This window comes from Panulirus ornatus, chromosome 1, assembly GCF_036320965.1.
Source record: "Panulirus ornatus isolate Po-2019 chromosome 1, ASM3632096v1, whole genome shotgun sequence".
Taxonomy (NCBI): Eukaryota; Metazoa; Arthropoda; class Malacostraca; order Decapoda; family Palinuridae; genus Panulirus; species Panulirus ornatus.
Genome location: NC_092224.1, coordinates 54445421 through 54468483, shown reverse-complemented (window position 1 = coordinate 54468483; position 23063 = coordinate 54445421). Strand labels below are relative to the sequence as shown.

Here is a 23063-nt window from a genome sequence, read left to right as displayed (position 1 = left end):
ACTGAGAAAACACCTTCGAGCTATTCATTCAGCTTCACACACCTCTTCTCTCTATATCTCTTACCCTAATTAGGCACTTTTTTTCAGACAATACACTTCTGATGAATTTATTTAAACATTGTGAATTATATCCCTCTTATTCAAAATATAGTTTTCAAGATTTCTCAGTTCTTCATTTTTTATCCTGATATGCTCTTTCTTTCGTATTGAACTTTACATGTGCATGTGTGAGCTTAATATTAAAAACGAAATAATACTGGATTTAAAAGAACATTTAAAGGAACAGAAAAGAAAAGTTGAAACATCACATGATGTTAGTTACCATCCTTATGAAAATATATATTGTTGGCTGCCATGATAGGGTTCAAAATAAGTACAGCATTTGCCCTCTTCCACTTCTTTAGGACTCTTATCTTCCTCCAGTCACACCTTGAAAAAAAAGCATATCTATTCTTCATACATCTATTAGCACACTATCTTCTGCAAATGTGAAGAAACCACCCAGGTGATGAACATTATATGGATGCAGTGCTTTCCAAGATCTCTTACCCATTTCACTGCAGTGATGTTGGGGCTATAGTGCCTTCCACTGAGGAAACACTTCTGAACTTTCCAATCAGCTTCTCACCCTAACCTAATAAGGTACTTTGTACCTAACAATGAACTTCTAATGAATTTACTTAAGCATTTTGAATTATCTCCTTCCTTACAATAAAAATTTCAAAGTTTCTCAGTTCTTCCGTTTCTCTGAATCCTGCTCTCCTCTTTTGTTCATAACACATGTGTAATATTAAAAAAAATAATAATGGATATAAAAGAACCAAGGTATATTTACTGAAAGAAACATTTTGGTGTAAATAAGCACAAATGAGTAAAAAGAATGTCTCCCAAACATTTGGTTAAAAGTTGAGGTCCAGATAAATTTTTGGTCTGTCAAGGCTTTATTATGGCGGATGACCAACTACCTACCCTCATGAATCCAAGATATGGTTGTACTTTGTGTAATGAAGACAATTGAGAAACATCATAAGCCAATATTCCAGTTTCATGATAAGAGAAGTGGACCAGGCAGTATGATATAGTGGTTAAACTGATGAAAACTACTATGACATTGTGTAAATAAATTATACATTTCCCTTTTCCATAGCCAGAGGTTGAACCATTATGTGACATTCATTTTCATTTCATTTCAAGCTAGAAGTTTCAGCTTTCTAAATTATTTTTTACATTTTTCATTTTTTTTTTTTTTTTTTCATACTATCCGCCATTTCCCGCGACAGCGAGGTAGCGTTAAGAACAGAGGACTGGGCCTTTGAGGAAATATCCTCACCTGGCCCTCTTCTCTGTTCCTTCTTTTGGGGGGGGGGAAAAAAAAAATGTATATGTATGTATATATATATATATATATATATATATATATATATATATATATATATATTATCCCTGGGGATAGGGGTGAAAGAATACTTCCCATGCATTCCTCACGTGTCATAGAAAGTGACTAGAGGGGACAGGAGCGGGGGGGCCAGAAATCCTCCCCTCCTTGTATTTTAAGTTTCTAAAAATGGGAAACAGAAGGAGTCACGCGGGGAGTGCTCATCCTCCTCGTAGACTCAGCTTTGGGTGTCTAAATGTCTGTGGATGTAACCAAGATGTGAAAAAGGAGAGATCGGTAGTATGTTTGAGGAAAGGAACCTGGATGTTTTGGCTCTGAGTGAAATGAAGCTCAAGGGTAAAGGGGAAGAGTGGTTTGGGAATGTCTTGGGAGTAAAGTCAGGGGTTAGTGAGAGGACAAGAGCAAGGGAAGGAGTAGCAGTGCTCCTGAAACAGAGTTGTGGGAGTATGTGATAGAATGTAAAAGTAAATTCTCGATTGATATGGGTAAAACTGAAAGTTGATGGAGAGAGATGGGTGATTATTGGTGCAGATGCACCTGGGCATGAGAAGAAAGATCATGAGAGGCAAGTGTTTTGGGAGCAGCTGAATGAGTGTGTTAGTGGTTTTGATGCACAAGACCGGGTTATAGTGATGGGTGATTTGAATGCAAAGGTGAGTAATGTGGCAGTTGAGGGAAAAATTGGTATACATGGGGTGTTCAGTGTTGTAAATGGAAATGGTGAAGAGCTTGTAGATTTATGTGCTGAAAAAGGACTGGTGATTGGGAATACCTGGTTTAAAAAGCGAGATATACATAAGTATACGTAAGTAGGAGAAATGGCCAGAGAGCGTTATTGGATTACGTGTTAATTGACAGGCGTGCGAAAGAGAGACTGTTGGATGTTAATGTGCTGAGAGGTGCAACTGGAGGGATGTCTGATCATTATCTTGTGGAGACTAAGGTGAAGATTTGTATGGGTTTTCAGAAAAGAAGAGTGAATGTTGGGGTGAAGAGGGTGGTGAGAGTAAGTGAGCTTGGGAAGGAGACTTGTTTGAGGAAGTACCAGGAGAGACTGAGTACAGAATGGAAAAAGGTGAGAACAAGGGAAGTAAGGGGAGTGGGGGAGGAATGGGATGTATTTAGGGAATCAGTGATGGAGCGCGCAAAAGATGCTTGTGGCATGAGAAGCGTGGGAGGTGGGTTGATTAGAAAGGGTAGTGAGTGGTGGAATGAAGAAGTAAGATTATTAGTGAAAGAGAAGAGAGAGGCACTTGGACGATTTTTGCAGGGAAAAAATGCAATTGAGTGGGAGATGTATAAAAGAAAGAGACAGGAGGTCAAGAGAAAGGTGCAAGAGGTGAAAAAGAGGGCAAATGAGAGTTGGGGTGAGAGAGTATCATTAAATTTTAGGGAGAATAAAAAGATGTTCTAGAAGGGTAAATAAAGTGCGTAAGACAAGGGAGCAAATGGGAACTTCCGTGAAGGGCGCTAATGGGGAGGTGATAACAAGTAGTGGTGATGTGAGAAGGAGATGGAGTGAGTATTTTGAAGGTTTGTTGAATGTGTTTGGTGATAAAGTGGCAGATATAGGGTGTTTTGGTCGAGGTGGTGTGCAAAGTGAGAGGGTTAGGGAAAATGATTTGGTAAACAGAGAAGAGGTAGTAAAAGATTTGCGGAAGATGAAAGCTGGCAAGGCAGCAGGTTTGGATGGTATTGCAGTGGAATCTATTAAAAAAGGGGGTGACTGTATTGTTGACTGGTTGGTAAGGTTATTTAATGTATGTATGACTCATGGTGAGGTGCCTGAGAATTGGCGGAATGTGTGCATAGTGCCATTGTACAAAGGCAAAGGGGATAAGAGTGAGTGCTCAAATTACAGAGGTATAAGTTTGTTGAGTATTCCTGGTAAATTATATGGGAGGGTATTGATTGAGAGGGTGAAGGCATGTACAGAGCATCAGATTGGGGAAGAGCAGTGTGGTTTCAGAAGTGGTAGAGGATGTGTGGATCAGGTGTTTGCTTTGAAGAATGTATGTGAGAAATACTTAGAAAAGCAAATGGATTTGTATGTAGCATTTATGGATCTGGAGAAGGCATATGATAGAGTGATAGAGATGCTCTGTGGAAGGTATTAAGAATATATGGTGTGGGAGGCAAGTTGTTAGAAGCAGTGAAAAGTTTTTATCGAGGATGTAAGGCATGTGTACGTGTAGGAAGAGAGGAAAGTGATTGGTTCTCAGTGAATGTAGGTTTGCGGCAGGGGTGTGTGATGTCTCCATGGTTGTTTAATTTGTTTATGGATGGGGTTGTTAGGGAGGTGAATGCAAGGGTTTTGGAAAGAGGGGCAAGTATGAAGTCTGTTGTGGATGAGAGAGCTTGGGAAATGAGTCAGTTGTTGTTCGCTGATGATACAGCGCTGGTGGCTGATTCATGTGAGAAACTGCAGAAGCTGGTGACTGAGTTTGGTAAAGTGTGTGAAAGAAGAAAGTTAAGAGTAAATGTGAATAAGAGCAAGGTTATTAGGTACAGTAGGGTTGAGGGTCAAGTCAATTGGGAGGTAAGTTTGAATGGAGAAAAACTGGAGGAAGTAAAGTGTTTTAGATATCTGGGAGTGGATCTGGCAGCGGATGGAACCATGGAAGCGGAAGTGAATCATAGGGTGGGGGAGGGGGCGAAAATCCTGGGAGCCTTGAAGAATGTGTGGAAGTTGAGAACATTATCTAGGAAAGCAAAAATGGGTATGTTTGAAGTAATAGTGGTTCCAACAATGTTGTATGGTTGCGAGGCGTGGGCTAAGGATAGAGTTGTGCGCAGGAGGGTGGATGTGCTGGAAATGAGATGTTTGAGGACAATGTGTGGTGTGAGGTGGTTTGATCGAGTAAGTAATGTAAGGGTAAGAGAGATGTGTGGAAATAAAAAGAGCGTGGTTGAGAGAGCAGAAGAGGGTGTTTTGAAATGGTTTGGGCACATGGAGAGAATGAGTGAGGAAAGATTGACCAAGAGGATATATGTGTCGGAGGTGGGGGGAACAAGGAGAAGTGGGAGACCAAATTGGAGGTGGAAAGATGGAGTGAAAAAGATTTTGAGTGATCGGGGCCTGAACATGCAGGAGGGTGACAGTGGGCAAGGAATAGAGTGAATTGGATCGATGTGGCATACCGGGGTTGACGTGCTGTCAGTGGATTGAATCAGGGCATGTGAAGCATCTGGGGTAAACCATGGAAAGTTGTGTGGGGCCTGGATGTGGAAAGGGACCTGTGGTTTTGGGCATTATTGCATGACAGCTAGAGACTGAGTGTGAACGAATGGGGCCTTTGTTGTCTTTTCCTAGCGCTACCTCGCACACATGAGGGGGGAAGGGGGACGGTATTCCATGTGTGGCGAGGTGGCGATGGGAATGAATAAAGGCAGACAGTGTGAATTGTGTGCATGGGTATATATGTATGTGTCTGTGAGTGTATATATATGTGTACATTGAGATGTATAGGTATGTATATTTGCGTGTGTGGACATGTATGTATATACATGTGTATGGGGGTGGGTTGGGCCATTTCTTTCGTCTGTTTCCTTGCGCTATCTCGCAAACGCGGGAGACAGCGACAAAGCAAATATAAATAATTATTTTTCAGTTCCTGAATCACTGCTAACCTACAGACAAGGTCACATACATAGATGTCTTTGATAACAAAGAGATGCAGTTACTTAAAAGAACCATACCTGTATGGTGGTGGTTGAATCTCTTCATGCAATGTACACTGAAACTGTGCTGGAGGCTCAATTTTAAACACATATGGTCGAAATACATCAACGTCTCGTTTAGAATGATCGACTATGTCTCTTATGGAGGTGGGAGGTGCAGCAAAATTCAGCAGAAAGTAGCTGAAATGAAATATAATGAAACAATAAGTGACTGAAAACAGTATTATGCATAAAGGCATCTACTGGTATATTAAATTTTAAATTGCAGGTTAATGTAAGATAACTATGGACACGAAATTTCTCAACACCTTCATTTCTTCTACATAATTGTGTAAGGTAGTCCATACACAATCTACTCATAATGACTAATTTTAACACTTTTAAGCATACAAGCAGTCTCCTGCTTACTATAACTGTCATCAATTTTGATTCTCTCCTTGGTGATGACTTTTTATCTCTTAAGTAATTCCAAATTTTCCTTGCATGTAAACAGTATCAACACTCCAGAACTGATGACCAGGTTTTCACCAAATAACCCTCACTTTTTTTTTCAAGGAGGCTCCAGTCATGGACAAAAGTTCACATCAAGGATGGGCCTTATTTGATATATAGAAAGGATTATGAAAGGTTAAAAGAATAGAAAAGGAAAAGCATTTACAAATTTTGGAGGAAGTGAAAAATGTGCCGTGTCATAGTTATTGGGAAAGACATGAGAGGAGAGAGAGTTCCAAAACTTCGAGGAGTAGAGAAAGAAACAGTTTTCCAACCAGTTTACCAGTAAGTTGCCAACAGCCATATGGTAATCATGTGACACAACAGTTTGCCAAGTATTACATGATCTAGCTAGTGATGGGGTCACACAAGCAGCTAGCTATCAGGAGAGAAAACCAAAGTAAACCTATAGAAGAGGGAGAGTGAACGAACATTGTGGCGTAGGGAAAATGGGTCAAGTTATGAAGTTAGCCTGGAAGAGTTAGGCTAACCTGATGTAAGATAAAACTGTTAGAATAAAATGCTGAGCTGTGTTGTATGACAGTTCACTCTACAATCCACATGCAGCTTACATTTGAACACAAAACTCAAGTCTTCAAAAAAAAAAATTATCCATTCAATTTAGACATAGTAGTACATGCAAAATGTTGGTAATCTGTGATTTCAGAAATCATAAATTCCATAAATCCCTTGTCCAGCACATTTAAGATTACTGTAAGCTTGAACCATGAACTTTCAGAGGTCACTGTCCTGTTTATTGTGTGCTGCCATAACCCTACCACTGCTTAGTTCATTGCTCTTACTTTTGATGCATGATGGTAGAATTTTGTGCTTTTCTCAGTTATCTGTGTGATACTCTTTTAACTTCTGCTCTTTAAAGCATTCAAAAGTGTCTGAGTGATAGTGCTTGGTGCAGTGTTGTACAAAGAAGACAGGAAGACATATTTCACTTATGCAAAAATTTGATAACATGAGTCTTTTATGATGTTTGTGACTCGATAGTATATATATGACAGTGTGAGACAACATGAAAAGCTATCACGTTTCTACAATAGTAGTGTATGTAACAAGGAATTCTGTACCTGTACAGCAATTAATCAGTCCTGATAGGCTCATCTACCAGAGATTTAATCCCTGCTGTCTATGGAAAAGGTAGCCAACATCAACTGAAGTTTTACCTTTTCTTGCCTCTGTTTAACTTCTTCACTCCTCACCTAGGTTTCCTTTCCAACCTCGTCAATCCGGTTTTAAATTTGTTAAAAAAAAAAGTACATAACTAGATGTTCAAGAGTACCCATTAACATTGGAAAAAAAAATCACCTATGAAGTATATATTTCACTATTTTCTTTCTGATAATATAAATGTTTCAGCTGAACACACTAGAAATGGCAGGCGTTTCAAGTGGGTTACTACTGCTTGTGGTATGACTGGATGGAAGGAAGGGATGTATGGGAGATCTGGTATGGCAGGAATGAACTGTGGAATGGGGGAGTGGGTGATTCATAATACTTTGAGGTGGTTTGGGTATGTGGAAAGAATGCAATGTGGAAGTTTGCAAGGAGAGTGTGTGATAGTACAAGAGGACTTGGTGTCTTTGACATAGGGTAACACAGTGGAAGAGAAATGGGGGAAGAATGCATGGAATGATGTTTGCGAGGGGGGCATGTAAAGGTAGGGATAATTGGAGAATATTTTGATGGGAGTTCTATTAGGCAACAGGCATGGCATCATATATAGGTAGACTGATTACTGATTACTTTTAAGCTTTTTTATGAAATATTAAATCTTTTATTGTTATAATGTTTTTCCGTACTTGATCAGTTTCCTATGTTAGCATAGTAGTGCCAAGAATAAACAAAGAAAGGTTACATTCACTTGCATCCATTCTCTAGCTGTCATGTGTCACGTACCAAAACCACAGGCCCCTATCCACAACCAAGCCCCGCAGACCTTTCCGTGGTTTACCCCAGCCACTTCACATGCCCCAGTTCAGTCCACTGACAGCACATACACCCCTGTATGCCAGTGTTCCAATTTACTCTATTCCATGCACACCTTTCACTCTTCTGCATGTTTAGGCCCCAAATCACTCAAAATCTTTTTTACTCCACCCATCTTCAATTTAGTCTCCCTTTTCTCTTTGTTCCTTCCACTTCTGACACATGCATCCTTTTTCTCAACTTTTCCTCACTCATTCTATCAATATGTCCAAACCATTTCCACACACTCTCTTCAGCTCTCTCAACCACATGCTTTTTAGTATTACACCTCTCACTTACCCTTTCATTACATCCTTGATTAAACCACCTCACACCACATATGGTCAGCAAACATTTCATTTCTAACACATCACCCTTCTCTGCACATCCCATGGCTGGCACCCATACAATATTGTGGAAACTAAAATTACCTTCAAACACACCTGTTTTTGCCTTTCCAGACAAAGATCTCTCTTTCCAAGCATTCTTCATTGCTCCCAGAACCTTCACCCCCCCTCACCCACCATATGACTTGCTTCCACTTACATGGTTCCATTTGCTGCCATGTCCACTTCTTCCAATTTTTTTCCAGTCATACTTGTACCCCCAACTAACCTGTCCCTCAACCTTACTAAACCTAATAACCTTGCTTTTATTCATATTTACTCTCAACCTCCTTTCACACACTCCTCCAAGCTCAGTCACCAACTTCTGCAGTTTCTTACTCAATTCTGTCAATAGTACTGTATCAGCAGCAAACAACACCTGACTTGCTTCCTTGGCCGTCTTATCCCCTGCTGCTTTCATTTCTCACTCACCACCCCATACATAAACATATAAAACAGTCTTGATAACATCATACATCCCTGCTGCAGACCAATCTTCACTTTGAACCATTTGCTCTCCTCTGTTCCTACTCATACACATGCCTGTGCCCTTGATAGAAACCTCAATGCATCCAGCAGTTTTCCTCCCACACCATATATTCTTAAAACCTTTCACAAGGCATCTTTATCAACCCTATCATATGTTTTCTCCCCTTTAATGATGTTCTGATAGGTTTTCTTGTTTTTGCTTATTATTAACTTGCTTCCAAGTCATCTTATTCTCCGAAAAGTTTACTGATACTTGCTCACCCCATCTCTCATTTGCCCTCTTTTTCAACACTTAACCTCCTGCTGTTTTCTCTTGCACATCTCCCAGTCATTTGCACTCCTTCTTTGTAAGTGCTGCTCAAATGCTTCTCTTTTGTCTTTCACTAGACTTCTCCCTCTTCTCGGTAGCATGCCTTGGTACAACTCATCCCCAAGAGAGAGGAGACTGCTCTGTCCCTAGCCCTTCCAACTATTGCACCACTGCTTTCAATTCTGGTATCACCAGTCTTTGAAACTCTCCTTTCTTTCTTATCTCCAATACGATTTTTACAGCATAGAGTCTACCAGTTATCATTTTTCCTTTGTGACTCAACTCTATCCACTTTTCACAAAGATTTTGATGAAAGTTTAGTCATGGCCATCAACAACAAAGCATTTGACAGAATGTGGCATAAGTTCTTGCTTTCTAAACTTCCATCTTTGTTTTCTTCCATTTCTATCTGCCCTAACCCACAACTTCCTATCTGGCCATTCCATTGCAGCAGCCACTGATGGAGCAATCCTCTGGCGGAGCTCCTTGCCTGCAGTGTTGAGAGGAAATAGGACACCTACTCAGGCAGGTAGACAAACCTCCAGGTGACCCTAAAAACAAAACTCTTATACTTCCTACATGGCTGTGTTTTAAATGAACAGTAGAAACACAGATGGTTCAGATGCAGTCAACTATGGACATGATATCTGTGTCAGACCTGGAAGGAGTGGACCGGCGAAACAAGACCACCAAAGTTATCATCAAATGGTTCCCCTACCGGTTCAACCTTGACTCCATAAAGGAGGACTAGCCTGACCTCATGGGTGCCTCCTTGAATAGTAAGTAGACAAGAAACAGAGATAGTAGGATTCTGGAAGGGTGAATTCCCTAGCAGCATCTTTTTGAAGTCTCTGGGCATGGCCTTGTACATCAAACCCTATTGGCAACAACTGTCAATGTGTGACAAGTGCAGCAGGTGGAATCACCCCATGAAGGCATGCAAATCATGCCCCCATTACAGTTACTGTGTAGGATACTACCTCTTGCAGGAGTGCCTAGACAAGATCAGGGGTGGGGAGGAAATTCACTACAAGTGTGTAAACTGCCTTGGTGATCACAGTGCAGGTCATCATAGCTGCTTTCATCAAAAAAGCAACTGACAGTCCTATTCCACCCCACAAACTCCACAACTACAGTATATCTCTTAAGAGGCATCCCAACCTGCTCAGTAGTACCAGCCCCTCACAGGTGGACACATTACCCGGTTGGTTCAATGCCCAACCTACAAAATGCCCCACCAACTTAAGCACACACATTGTCAGGAGGCAGTTGAGGAAATCTACAGTCACCACAGCCAACACCTCAGCTACAACCTGGACAGGATCTTCACATCAGTTCAGTTTTAATGCGCTTTTGATCCACCCTCCCCTGTATACTCCCCGCCTCTCCAACCACCCGCTGTAGCTATCAACCTTGCTGATGATCCCACGTTCAAGAATCTCATGACCAGCCTGGAAGCCAAGACTGACAAGTTACTTGCTAAGTTTGAGGAGCTCCTGGACAGTTCAGGAAGCCAAGATGGATAAGCTCCTTAAGGGTATGATTCCTATGGTTGCAAATGTTCAGAGGCTGGTTAATAACATTGATTCCCTTTGGTCACCTAATGGCTTACTAAGTCTGTATCTGGAACTGGACAACTGCATACAGGCACAGATCAGCGATGCCTGTAGGGCTGCCATATTGAGAAGCCTGAGTGGCAAATCCATACAGAAGCTTACTGATAGCAGCTTGGTGCCCAATGCCTGGCCTTATGTTTCAGAGGTGGAATTTCTTACTGAGCATACAAGATGAAATTTGAGCTGATGTAGCCTACTATGTCAACACTGCAGAGCCTCCCTCTTCATCATGATTCGGTATTCTTGTCCCCCTTTCTCCCAGTACCTTGAAAATCATCACTTGGAACGTTAACAGGCTTGCCCATAAGGCTATAACCCTGGAACAGCAGTATGCACTGTCACAGAGCATGGATGTTATCTGCCTCCAGGAGATGAAACATCAGGAGCCGTTAAAGCACAAAATACCAGGATACATTGTGTTTACATAACCCAGCGTCAAGACCACGAATGGCAGTGGGGGGCCCCTGCTTACCAGAGGCCTGATAGTGTTTGTCAGGAAATCCCTCCCTGCAACTCTGGCACCCCAGCCTTACATTGGTGATGGGTGCATTGCTCTTATGGTCAGGATAACAGACACCTGTGGCTGCTCTATTGTCATTGTTATCAAGGACAAATTGTTAGATCTACAGACTTGAGACCTATGTTAACAATGATATTGCTGTCCTTATTGAGATCATAATGCCATCCACTGCAACTTGGGCAGAAATAGAACAGTCAGGCACAATCGCATTAGAGTAGTGAATATCAATAATAGAGCTTCCAACCATTATGTTATGCTTTTTATATATTATTTTTTTGAGGTAAATATGGCTATGATTTTCATAGTAAAAAGTTTTTTGAAATTCAGGGCGACTGTTCATATATATGTAACGTATGGGAAGTTCACGGGTGCATTGTTCAATATAAAGTGTATGTTCTCATCGTGCACACAAACATTAATGCAGTGTACTAGATAAGTTGGACATTGGTCAATTCATCCATTTTGTGGAAATGACCAAACAAATTGTTGCATGGCAGGTCCTGCTATCCAATCATATCTTTAGCTTGTGTAAACAGTCTAGTCCTACTCCTAAGGCTTCAAAAAGTCATGCAAAATTATTATGTATAGAAGTTGATAAGAAATTACTAGTTCACTTCCATCTATTGCTGTTCTTCAAAGTAGTAAAATTTAATTTACAAAGATTTTCTAAGAATGATAGAGTAACAATGAAAATTTTGCTAGAAAAGTCAAATCTTCAGCATGTAAGTTACATCATCACATCAGCTTATTTGGGCCTTGACCATTAACTGACAATAATGAAATGAACTGCTATGTATAAACCCGATCCTTGCCTGCAAAATTTAGTGTGGCTACTCTTTAATTAATGAAAATGTTCATATTACCATTACAAATAAGGAAAATCTCCCACGTGGGAAAACTTGGTCCTCATGCTCTGATGTTTTGCTTGCCGTTGTTTGTATTGCATAGTGTGCTACGTATCACTGAGTGAGTCGATGGTGAGCTGGAGAAGAGTGAAGTCACTTCTGCATGGCATCGATTTTGGGTATAAAATCAAGCAGGAAGAAGCAAACTTTTTGGTCAGAATACACCAGGAAGTGGCCCTCCATTGTGTGATCGAGAAAGGATGAATTTACTGCACAATGTCAAGTTTGTGCTTCAGATTTTAATAGATTTTAGGAGTGAATGGCATTCAGATTAGATAATTTGATGGTTTTAAAGTGAACAATTGTGGACTATATACATATAAATAAACAAATGGAGGTAACAGCTTGAGCACTAGACATCACACTTTCCTGTACTGAAAGTGCACCCTGTATTGTGCACGGTTGTAAGTTTCGTTTTGCAAAATTTCTTTTTGTTTATACTAGAATTTTCCTTTTTTGCGATTTGTTCCCCTTTTTTTTTGTTTGTCTGACAAAGTTGACAGCTCTGCAACAGAGTTTTTCCAACCCATACGGGAAGAAATAAGCTCAATTACGTAATCCTGTTAAACAATGTCGGACTCCACTATGACACAGAGGTTGGTGCTGAACTTGCATCTGATTGTTACACCATCGTATCAAATGTTGAAATGCTGAGACAGCTTCTCAGGAGTATTCCCATAAGAAAGAGGTTGTCAGTTACTTCTAAGCACAGAGATAAGACCATGGAGTCATTGCAGGTGTGGTATGATGAGTACTCTTGTCAGGATGTCTTCCTGGAGTGACCCTGACATTGATTTCTTAGAGAAGGATTTAGTGCAGAACAGTGAAAGGATCATTACCAGTTTTGCCAGGAGGGGTAGAGGTCATCAGCTAGACACAAGAGCCCTCTTCTCTCACATGGTACAATGGAGATGAAGCAGTAAAGAGAATCAACAAAGCCTACAAAACAGTCAAGCAGGCTTGCCTGCTCAATCCAACACCGAACAACTATACCATCGTGCAGCAAAGGGCCAAACAGGTAAATGAGGTCAAGAGGGCTACAAGGAAAGGGACTGGAACAGCTCTATTCTGGGGATCAACCACCAAACCCCCTGTTTTCAGTAGTCAACAAGGTCAATATCAATGGCAAGAAAAGAGAACCAAGACACCCAAATCCGACTGCCATCAAAGGAGCTTATCACCCAGTGGTCGACAGCCTTTTGGTATTATGGTCTTCCCTTCAAAGTTTGGCAGCCCTTAAAGAAGGAGGGATAGTGACCATACAAAATCAACTGAGCCCTCAGGCGAGAGGGTCTTGGTGATGGTGTGCCTTTCACTGAATTCGAGCTAAAAGCTGCACTGAAGCCAAGAAAGTTAACAAGTCCAGGAAAGGATGGAATAATCTATGAAGTCATCTGCACCCTTCTATCCCTCAGAGGTAATTCACTCCTCTATCTGTATAATGCCATTTGGAGGGCAGAATGCCTAAGGCCATCGTCATCCCTATCCCCAAGCCTGGGCAGCCAGGCGAGATGAGGTCAATACCTCTAACATCCTGTCTTTACAGTCTTTGGGAGGCTTGTCATCAAGAAGCTCCAGCGTCTAATGAATCATTGACTCAGCAAGTGTCTCTGTGGCTTCCTGCTTGGGTGGAGTACCCACAACTGCATTCACTGAGTCAAGAGCAATGTCCAGGCAAAGTACACAGCCTTCATCAACCTCAGAGGGACCTTTGACAGGGCAAACCCGATTGCCCTCCTTGAAGAACTCGGCAACATCATGAGAGGCAAGATGCTCTTGATCATCAAAGATTACATGACTGACAGGTATGTATCTGTGTACCTGGATGGGGTGTACTCTGGCTGGAAGAAGATGGAGCTTGGCACCCTCAGGGTGGAGTCATGCTGCACACCTTTTTCAATGTGCTCATGAATGTGATAGTGTGCATCAAGATGGAAATCACTGTCAAGATGATCTACACAGATAATATTGCCTTACAATTGAGAAATGAGAGACCTGCAGTGTGCCCTCGACAATTTTACTAGTGTGTAGCTTCATAGGCCTAGTAATCTGACCCACCAAGACCAAGGTTCTCATTGGCAGACTCAAGAGGAGTCCTGTGTTTCACATACAGGGCATGAGCACTGACAATGTTACCTACTACTATCAGCCGTTACAAGTACTAGATCCACATCCTTCAACAGTCCTGCAATGCTTGCCTCAGTCTGCTGTGCAGAGTGGCTGGTGGGAGCGTTGGTTCCTCAGTAATCTCCCTCAGGCAACTCTACATTTGGCTTGTGAGATCTGTTATAGATTATCACGTGAGCAACATAATTGATGTCAAGAAGACCAAAGTGCAGATGCTCGAGGGAATACAAGACAAGGCTGTGAGGATCATGCTTGGCTGCATCACCTCTGTGTGTCTTGAAAATGCAGGGGGAGAGGCTGGATGCCTGGCCATCATGGTAAGGATCCTAGAGGTAGCATCTGGGCAGCTCTTCCACAGCCTCAATCTATGAGACAACAAGCTCTTCTACAATATTTTCACCAAGCCTAAGACCAGGAAGGAGTTCAACAACAAATTGCTTGCCACTGTGCAATCTCTTTTCGAAGGAGTGGGGTGCAAGCAGTTCCTTAAGATGGGAAGGGTACCTGACATCCCATTATGGGAAGTCCCCAATCTGGTCATGACCCTCCCCATGAAGAACGCCACCTGAGATCCAGCTGCAGCAGGAGTTTGCCAAAAGATCCCACCTCTCCAAAGAGTCTATGATGATCTACACTGACAGGTCCATCCAGGAGGACAAACAGGCAGGCTGCGGTATTGCTTTCAGAGAGAGCAGAGTTTCTGTCGGGAGGCCTTCAGGGTCTCTGATGGAGTCTCCTTGACCCAGGTCGAGCTGGTGGCGATCACCACCGCCCTTGCTCTTGTCGGAGCTGGAGAGCGACAATCTATGAATGACATCGCAATAGTCACCGACGACCAGAGTGCTCTGCAATCAATATGAGGAGATACCCCCAAGAATGAGCTGCTTGTGCAAGCCATGTATCAGAAACTCAAGAGTATTGTGTTGCAGGAGAAGAGTGTGCATTTCATATGGTCCCATTACCACTGTAGCATTGATGGGAACAAGGATGTCAAGAGGCTTGCAGCACAAGGGGCAGCGAAAGATGAGAAATCTACTGGTTACTGCCCCCTGTCTCACACATCAAGACTCAGATCAGGGAGTGGGAGACTCGCAACCACTTGACATCCTATGAAGCCTGGAGGATGATATATACCTCCATTAGAATCTCATTGGCGGCCTTCCTCCAGACTACTCAAAGTACAGAATGAACAAGAGATCAGTGCAAACCTCATTCTCCAGACTTCACCTGGGGTACAGATACCTCTGGGAGGTGATTCACAGACCAAGCAGTGATAACGGTGATGACCTGCATAGTGGCAATGAAGTGAAAAGATCAAAGATTGGTAAAATGATCAAGACCAGTTGCAAATTGTACAAAAAATGCAAATGACCACACTCTTGTTCATTGTGTTTTGCAGTGCCCATATACTGAAAAGTACAGGGGTTGAATTACTAGGGATTTCAAACCTCTCTCACATATTTTGCAAAGTCTGAAGTTTTTACTAGGTTAAGACAGAGTTCCCTCTGTTTCTCTCAGCACAATAGTACCTACAAGTGTCAGTGAAATGATAAAACACAGAATTGATTGAAAGAGTGATCAATAACAGTGGCATGCAGAGTGTGCAAAAGCACAAAATGACCATACTTATACTTTCTAGTGCATGAAAGTTTATTAATGTTTCCCAGTTAACGAATGTCTCCTCACCCAACTGTATTAGTTGCACACCAGTGTTTCCCAGCTAGATGTCTCCTTGTCCAATGATATCCATACTTGTACTTTGCAGTTAGAGGATGTTTCCTCACCAAGTGTTGTCAACAGCATGTTACTAGTTAGGTAGGATATTAGAAGGTCATGATTAGGAAGCGTTAGCTATTTTTTCTGTTCTTCCTGTCAGATATGTTTTCATCAGAATATTTTGCAAATCTTCATCTAAACCTTAGTCATACTGTCATGTGTAACATAGCATTGTACAGTCTTCCTGTACGACAAACCAATGGTCTGAGGAACATATTGTTTGTCTCTTCAGTACAGACCTTTTGTTGTGGGCTTCGAACTTTGACTTCCTGTAAGCCTGCATCAATATAAGAAATGAATTGAACCGAATTTTCTTCATAAATGATTTCCCTGCAACTTCAAACCCTATTTATGATTATGCTGCTAATTCCACTTTACACATCCAGCTCACTTTCCCTCCCCTTATCATAATACCCATTCTCTTTCTTATACTAAATATGATTCCTCTCTAAATTCAGATCTGTGCAACATCTCTGAATGGGGAAGAGTAAACTAGTTGAATTCAATAGTGCTAAAAACAATTTCCCCATATCTCTTTTAAATGTCACTCACATCCATGTCTCTCTGCCACCAGGGTTTCAACTTCAGGCATGTGTCTGGCTGCTGCTTCCTACAGACTTTGTGCTGAGACCAGTCACTTAGAGACTGAATATTATGATACCTCCTTTCCTCAAAACAGGTAAGATATGGGATCCTCTTCCTTTTTTAACTTTTCTCCTTCCTGTAACCTTTGTACTTTTCACCCCTTCACCACTCCACACATTTTATAATGCACTTGGAGATCAGTTCTTGTTTTCTCCTATAAATTTCTGAAACTTTATTTGCATACTGGACCAAGTACAATTTCACAGTGAAAGCAGTAAGAAACAGGTCTAAAAAATGTCGAGCCCTGATTAAGTTTTGCATTGTTTTTCTAATTCTCATTTCAACTGAACTAGCTTTGATTGAGGAATGTTTTGCCCATGGCATGTTAGTCACTGTGAAAAGATAATGGGTGTCTGGGAGCAGGATCTGCTGGTAATTTATATCTACTGGGTGTATTCTCATGGTAATGAGTTACTTTGTGTGTAAAGAACAAAGTTTACTGACAAAGTGACCTTAATCATAATGTCTTTGATAAAGTTAGGGCATGTTAAAAAATAATGAATGTTGATACAGGTCAAGTATCCCTGATCCAAAATGACTGGGCCAGAAGTGTTTCAGTATTTGGGTTTTGGAATATTTGCATATACATAATGATTGGGGTGTCTAAATGTGTGTGGATGTAACCAAGATGAGAAAAAAGGAGAGATAGGTAGTATGTTTGAGGAAAGGAACCTGGATTTTTTGGCTCTGAGTGAAACGAAGCTCAAGGGTAAAGGGAAAGAGTGGTTTGGGAATGTCTTGGGAGTAAAGTCAGGGGTTAGTGAGAGGACAAGAGCAAGGGAAGGAGTAGCACTACTCCTGAAACAGGAGTGGTGGGAGTATGTGATAGAGTATAAGAAAGTAAACTCTAGATTGATATGGGTAAAACTAAAAGTGGATGGAGAGAGATGGGTGATTATTGGTGCATATGCACCTGGGCATGAGAAGAAAGATCATGAGAGGCAAGTATTTTGGGGAATCTGGGTGAGTGTGTTAGTAGTTTTGATGCATGAGACTGGGTTATAGTGATGGGTGATTTGAATGCAAGGTGAGTAATGTGGCAGTTGAGGGAATAATTGGTGTACATGGGGTGTTCAGTGTTGTGAATGGAAATGGTGAAGAGCTTGTAGATTTATGTGCTGAAAAAGGACTGGTGACTGGGAACACGTGGTTTAAAAAGCGAGATATACATAAGCATATGTATGTAAGTAGGAGAGATGGCCAGAGAGCGTTATTGGATTACGTGTTGATTGATAGGCACGCGAAAGAGAGACCTTTGGATGTTAATGTGCTGAGAGATGCAACTGGAGGGATGTCTGATCATTATCTTGTGGAGGCAAAGGTGAAGATTTGTAGAGGTTTTCAGAAAAGAAGAATGTTGGGGTGAAGAGAGTGGTGAGAGTAAGTGAGCTTGGGAAGGAGACTTGTGTGAGGAAGTACCAGGAGAGACTGAGTACAGAATGGAAAAAGGTGAGAACAAAGGATGTAAGGGGAGTGGGGGAGGAATGGGATGTATTTAGGGAAGCAGTGATGGCTTGTGCAAAAGATGCTTGTGGCATGAGAAGCGTGGGAGGTGGGCAGATTAGAAAGGGTGGGAAAGTGGTGGGATGAAGAGGTAAGATTATTAGTGAAAGAGAAGACTGGGAGATGTATAAAAGGAAGAGGCAGGAGGTCAAGAGAAAGGTGCAAGAGGTGAAAAAGAGGGCAAATGAGAGTAGGGGTGAGAGTATCATTGAATTATAGGAAGAATAAAAAGATGTTTTGGAAGGAGGTAAATAAAGTGCGTAAGATAAGGGAACAAATGGGAACTTCAGTAAAGGGGACTAATGGGGAGGTGATAACAAGTAGTGGTAATGTGAGAAGGAGATGGAGTGAGTATTTTGAAGGTTTGTTGAATGTGTTTGATGATAGAGTGGCAGATATAGGGTGTTTTGGTCGAGGTGGTGTGTAAAGTGAGAGGGTTAGGGAGAATGTTTTGGTAAACAGAGAATAGGTAGTAAAGGCTTTGCGGAAGATGAAAGCTGGCAAGGCAGCGGGTTTGGATGGTATTGCAGTGGAATTTATTCAGAAAAGGGGGTGACTGTATTGTTGACCGGGTGGTAAGGTTATTTAATGTAAGTATGACTCATGGTGAGGTGCCTGAGGATTGGAGGAATGCTTGCGTAGTGCCATTGTACAAAGGCAAAGGTGATAAAAGTGGGTGCTCAAATTACAGAGGTATAAGTTTGTTGAGTATTCCTGGGAAATTATATGGGAGGATATTGATTGAGAGGGTGAAGGCATATACAGAGCATCAGATTAGGGAGGAGTAGTGTGGTTTCAGAAGTGGTAGAGGATGTATGGATTAGGTGTTTGCTTTGAAGAATGTATGTGAGAAATTCTTAGAAAAGGAAATGGATTTGTGTGTAGCATTTATGGATCTGGAGAAGGCATATGATAGAGCTGATAGAGATGCTCTGTGGAAGGTATTAAGAATATATGGTGTGAGGGCAAGTTGTTAGAAGCAGTGAAAAGTTTTTATCGAGGATGTAAGGCACATGTATGTGTAGGAAGTGAGGTAAGTGAATGGTTCTCAGTGAATGTTGGTGTGCGGCAGGGGTGTGTGATGTCTCCATGGCTGTTTAATTTGTTTATGGATGGGGTTGTTAGGGAGGTGAATGCAAGAGTTTTGGAAAGAGGGGCAAGTATGAAGTCTGTTGTGGATGAGAGAGCTTGGGAAGTGAGTCAGTTGTTGTTCACTGATGATACAGCGCTAGTGGCTGATTCATGTGAGAAACTGCAGAAGCTGGTGACTGAGTTTGGTAAAGTGTGTGAAAGAAGAAAGCTTAGAGTAAATGTGAATAAGAGCAAGGTTATTAGGTACAGTAGGGTTGAGGGACAAGTCAATTGGGAGGTAAGTTTGAATGGAGAAAAACTGGAGGAAGTGAAGTGTTTTAGATATGGAGAAAAACTGGAGGAGGTGAAGTGTTTTAGATATCTGGGAGTGGATTTAGCAGCAGATAGAACCATGGAAGCAGAAGTGAATCATAGGGTGGGGGAGGGGGCGAAAGTTCTGGGAGCGTTGAAGAACATGTGGGAGTCGAGAACATTATCTTGGAAAGCAAAAATGGGTATGTTTGCAGGAATAGTGGTTCCAACAATGTTGTATGGTTGCGAGGTGTGGGCTATAGATAGAGTTGTGTGGAGGAGGGTGGATGTGCTGGAAATGAGATGTTTGAGGACAATATGTGGTGTGGGGTGGTTTGATCGAGTATGTAATGTAAGGGTAAGAGAGATGTGTGGTAATAAAAAGAGTGTGGTTGAGAGAGCAGAAGAGGGTGTTTTGAAATGGTTTGGTCACGTGGAGAGAATGAGTGAGGAAAGATTGACCAAGAGGATATATGTGTCAGAGGTGGAGGGAACGAGGAGAAGTGGGCGACCAAAATGGAGGTGGAAAGATGGAGTGAAAAAGATTTTGAGTGATCGGGGCCTGAACGTGCAGGAGGGTGAAAGGTGTGCAAGGAATAGAGTGAATTGGAACGATGTGGTATACCAGGGTCGAGGTGCTGTCAATGGATTGAACCAGGGCGTGTGAAGCATCTGGGGTAAACCATGGAAAGTTCTGTGGGGCTTGGATGTGGAAAGGGAGCTGTGGTTTCAGTGCATTATACATGACAGCTAGAGACTGAGTGTGAACGAATGTGGCTTTTTTTGCCTTTTCCTAGCGCTACCTTGCGCACATGCGGGGAGAGGGGGTTGTTATTTCAGGCAATGGGAATAAATAAAGGCAGACAGTATGAATTATGTACATGTGTATATATGTATATGTCTGTGTGTGTATATATATATATATACGTTGAGAGGTATAGGAATGTATATTTGCGAGTGTGGACGTGTATGTATATACATATGTATGTGGGTGAGTTGGGCCATTCTTTTGTCTGTTGTCTTGCGCTACCTCGCTAACGCGGGAGACAGCGACAAAGCAAAATAAATTAACATAATGAGATTATGTATATGCAAATCACATTATGTATATGCAAATATTCCAAAACCCAAAAAATCGCTGGGGGTAGGGTAGAAAGAATACTTCCCATGCATTCTCCGTGTGTCGTAGAAGGCGACTAAAGGGGACGGGAGCAAGGGTTAGAAACCCTTCCATTTGTATTTTGATTTTCTAAAAGGGGAAAAAGAAGGAATAGTCATGCGGGGAAGGCTCATCCTCCTGGAAGGCTCAGACGGGTGTCTAAATGTCTGTGGATGTAACCAAGATGAGAAAAAAGGAGATAGGTAGCATGTTTGAGGAAAGGAACAAAGATGTTTTAGCTCTGAGTGAAACGAAGCTCAAGGGTAAAGGGGAAGAGTGGTTTGGGAAAGTCTTGGGAGTAAAGTCAGGGGTTGGTGAGAGGAATTGTGGGTGTATGTGATAGTGTAAGAAAGTAAATGCTAGATTGATATGGGTAAAACTGAAAGTGGATGGAGAGAGATGAGTGATTATTGGTGCCTATGCACCTAGTCATGAGAGGAAAGATCATGAGAGGCAAGTGTTTTGGGAGCAGCTGAGTGAGTGTGTTAGCAGCTTTAATGCATGAGACCGGGTTATAGTGATGGGTGATTTGAATGCAAAGGTGAGTAATGTGGCAGTTGAGAGTATAAGTGGTGTACATAGGGTGTTCACTGTTGTAAACAGAAATGGTGAAGAGCTTGTAGATTTGTGTGCTGAAAGAGGAATGATGATTGGGAATACCTGGTTTAAAAAGAGATATACATGAGTATTCGTATGTAAGTAGGGGAGATGGCCAGAGAGTGTTATTGGATTACGTGTTGATTGATAGGCGTGTGAAAGAGAGACTTTTGGATGTTGATGTGCTGAGAGGGGCAACTGGAGGGATGTCTGATCATTATCTTGTGGAGGCAAAGGTGAAGATTTGTAGACATTTTCAGAAAAGAAGAGAATGTTGGGGTGAAGTGAGTGGTGAGCTTAGAAAGGAGACTTGTGTGAGGAAGTACCAGGAAAGATTGAGTGCAGAATGGAGAAAGGTGAGAGCAAATGACGTAAGGGAAGTGGGGGAGGAATGGGATGTACTTATTGAAGCAGCGATGGCTTGTGCAAAAGATGCCTCTGGCATGAGACAGGTGGGAGGTAGGCAGATTAGAAAGGGTAGTGAGTGGTGGGATGAAGAAGTAAGATTGTTAGTGAAAGAGAAAAGAGAGGCATTTGGACGATTTTTGCAGGAAAATAGTGTAAATGACTTGGAGAGGGAGGAGGTCAAGAGAAAGGTGCAAGAGGTGAAAAAGAGGGCAAATGAGAGTTAGGGTGAGAGAGTTTCATTAGATTTTAGGAAGAATAAAAAGATGTTTTGGAAGGAGGTAAATAAATTGCATAAGACAAGAGAACAAATGGGAACATCGGTGAAGGGGGCTAATGGGGAGGTAATAACAAGTAGTGGGGAAGTGAGAAGGAGGTGGAGTGAGTATTTTGAAGGTTTGTTAAATGTGTTTGATGATAGAGTGGCAGATATAGGGTGTTTTGGTCGAGGTGGAATGCGAAGTGAGAGGGTTAGGGAGAATGATTTGGTAAACAGAGAAGAGGTAGTACAGGCTCTGCGGAAGATGAAAGCCGGCAAGGTTTGGATGGTATTGCAATGGAATTTATTAAAAAAGGGGGTGACTGTATTGTTGACTGGTTGGTAAAGTTATTTAATGCATGTATGACTCATGGTGAGGTGCCTGAGTATTGGCGGAATGCATGCATAGTGCCATTATACAAAGGCAAAGGGGATAGAGGTGAGAGCTCAAATTACAGAGGAATAAGTTTGTTGAGTATTCCTGGTAAATTATATGGGAGGGTATTGATTGAAAGGGTGACAGCATGTATAGAGCATCAGATTGGGGAAGAGCAGTGTGGTTTCAGAAGTGGTAGAGGATGTGTGGATCAGGTGTTTGTTTTGAAGAATGCATGTGAGAAATACTTAGAAAAGCAAATGGATTTGCATGTAGCATTTATGGATCTGGGGAAGGCATATGATAGAGTTGATAGAGAGAGAGGGGCAAGTATGCAGTCTGTTGTGGATGGGAAAGCCTGGGAAGTGAGTCAGTTGTTGTTTGCTGATGATACAGCGCTGGTGGCTGATTCAGGTGAGAAACTGCAGAAGCTGGTGACTGAGTTTGGTAAAGTGTGTGAAAGAAGAAAGCTGAGAGTAAATGTGAATAAGAGCAAGGTTATTAGGTACATTAGGGTTGAGGGTCAAGTCAATTGGGAGGTAAGTTTGAATGGAGAAAAACTGGAGGAAGTGAAGTGTTTTATATATCTGGGAGTGGATTTGGCAGCGGATGGAACCATAGAAGTGGAAGTGACTCACAGGGTGGGGAGAAAGTTCTGGGAGCGTTATAATATGTGTGGAAGGCAAGAACATTATCTCGGAAAGCAAAAATGGGTATGTTTGAAGGAATTGTGGTTCCAACAATGTTATATGGTTGCAAGGAGTGGGCTATAGATAGAGTTGTGTGGAGGAGGGTGTATGTGTTGAAAAAGAGATGTTTGAGGACAATATGTGGTGTGAGGTGGTTTGATTGAGTAAGTAATGAAAGGGTAAGAGAGATGTGTGGTAATAAAAAGAGTGTGGTTGAGAGAGCAGAAGAGGGTGTTTTGAAATGGTTTGGTCACATGGAGAGAATGAATGAGGAAAGATTGACAAAGAGGATATTTGTGTCAGAGTTGGAGGGAACGAGGAGAAGTGGGAGACCAAATTGGAGGTGGAAAGATGGAGTGGAAAAGATTT

At 41.8% G+C, this 23063-nt stretch overlaps 1 protein-coding gene and 1 long non-coding RNA gene across 2 annotated transcripts in view; one reads left to right on the top strand and one right to left on the bottom strand.

Annotated features, from left to right (window-relative positions):
• The window catches only part of LOC139749023 (uncharacterized), a 1138420-nt gene that overhangs the window by 39826 nt on the left and 1075531 nt on the right, over window positions 1-23063 (top strand). The window contains exon 2 of the long non-coding RNA XR_011712871.1: window positions 16253-16357. This is a non-coding gene — a long non-coding RNA (uncharacterized lncRNA). The remainder of the gene's footprint in view (window positions 1-16252; window positions 16358-23063) is intronic.
• mRpS6 (mitochondrial ribosomal protein S6) overlaps window positions 1-23063 on the bottom strand; it is a 50748-nt gene that overhangs the window by 4216 nt on the left and 23469 nt on the right. The window contains exon 3 of the mRNA XM_071662401.1: window positions 5096-5257. Coding sequence (XP_071518502.1) covers window positions 5096-5257 — 162 coding nt within the window. The remainder of the gene's footprint in view (window positions 1-5095; window positions 5258-23063) is intronic.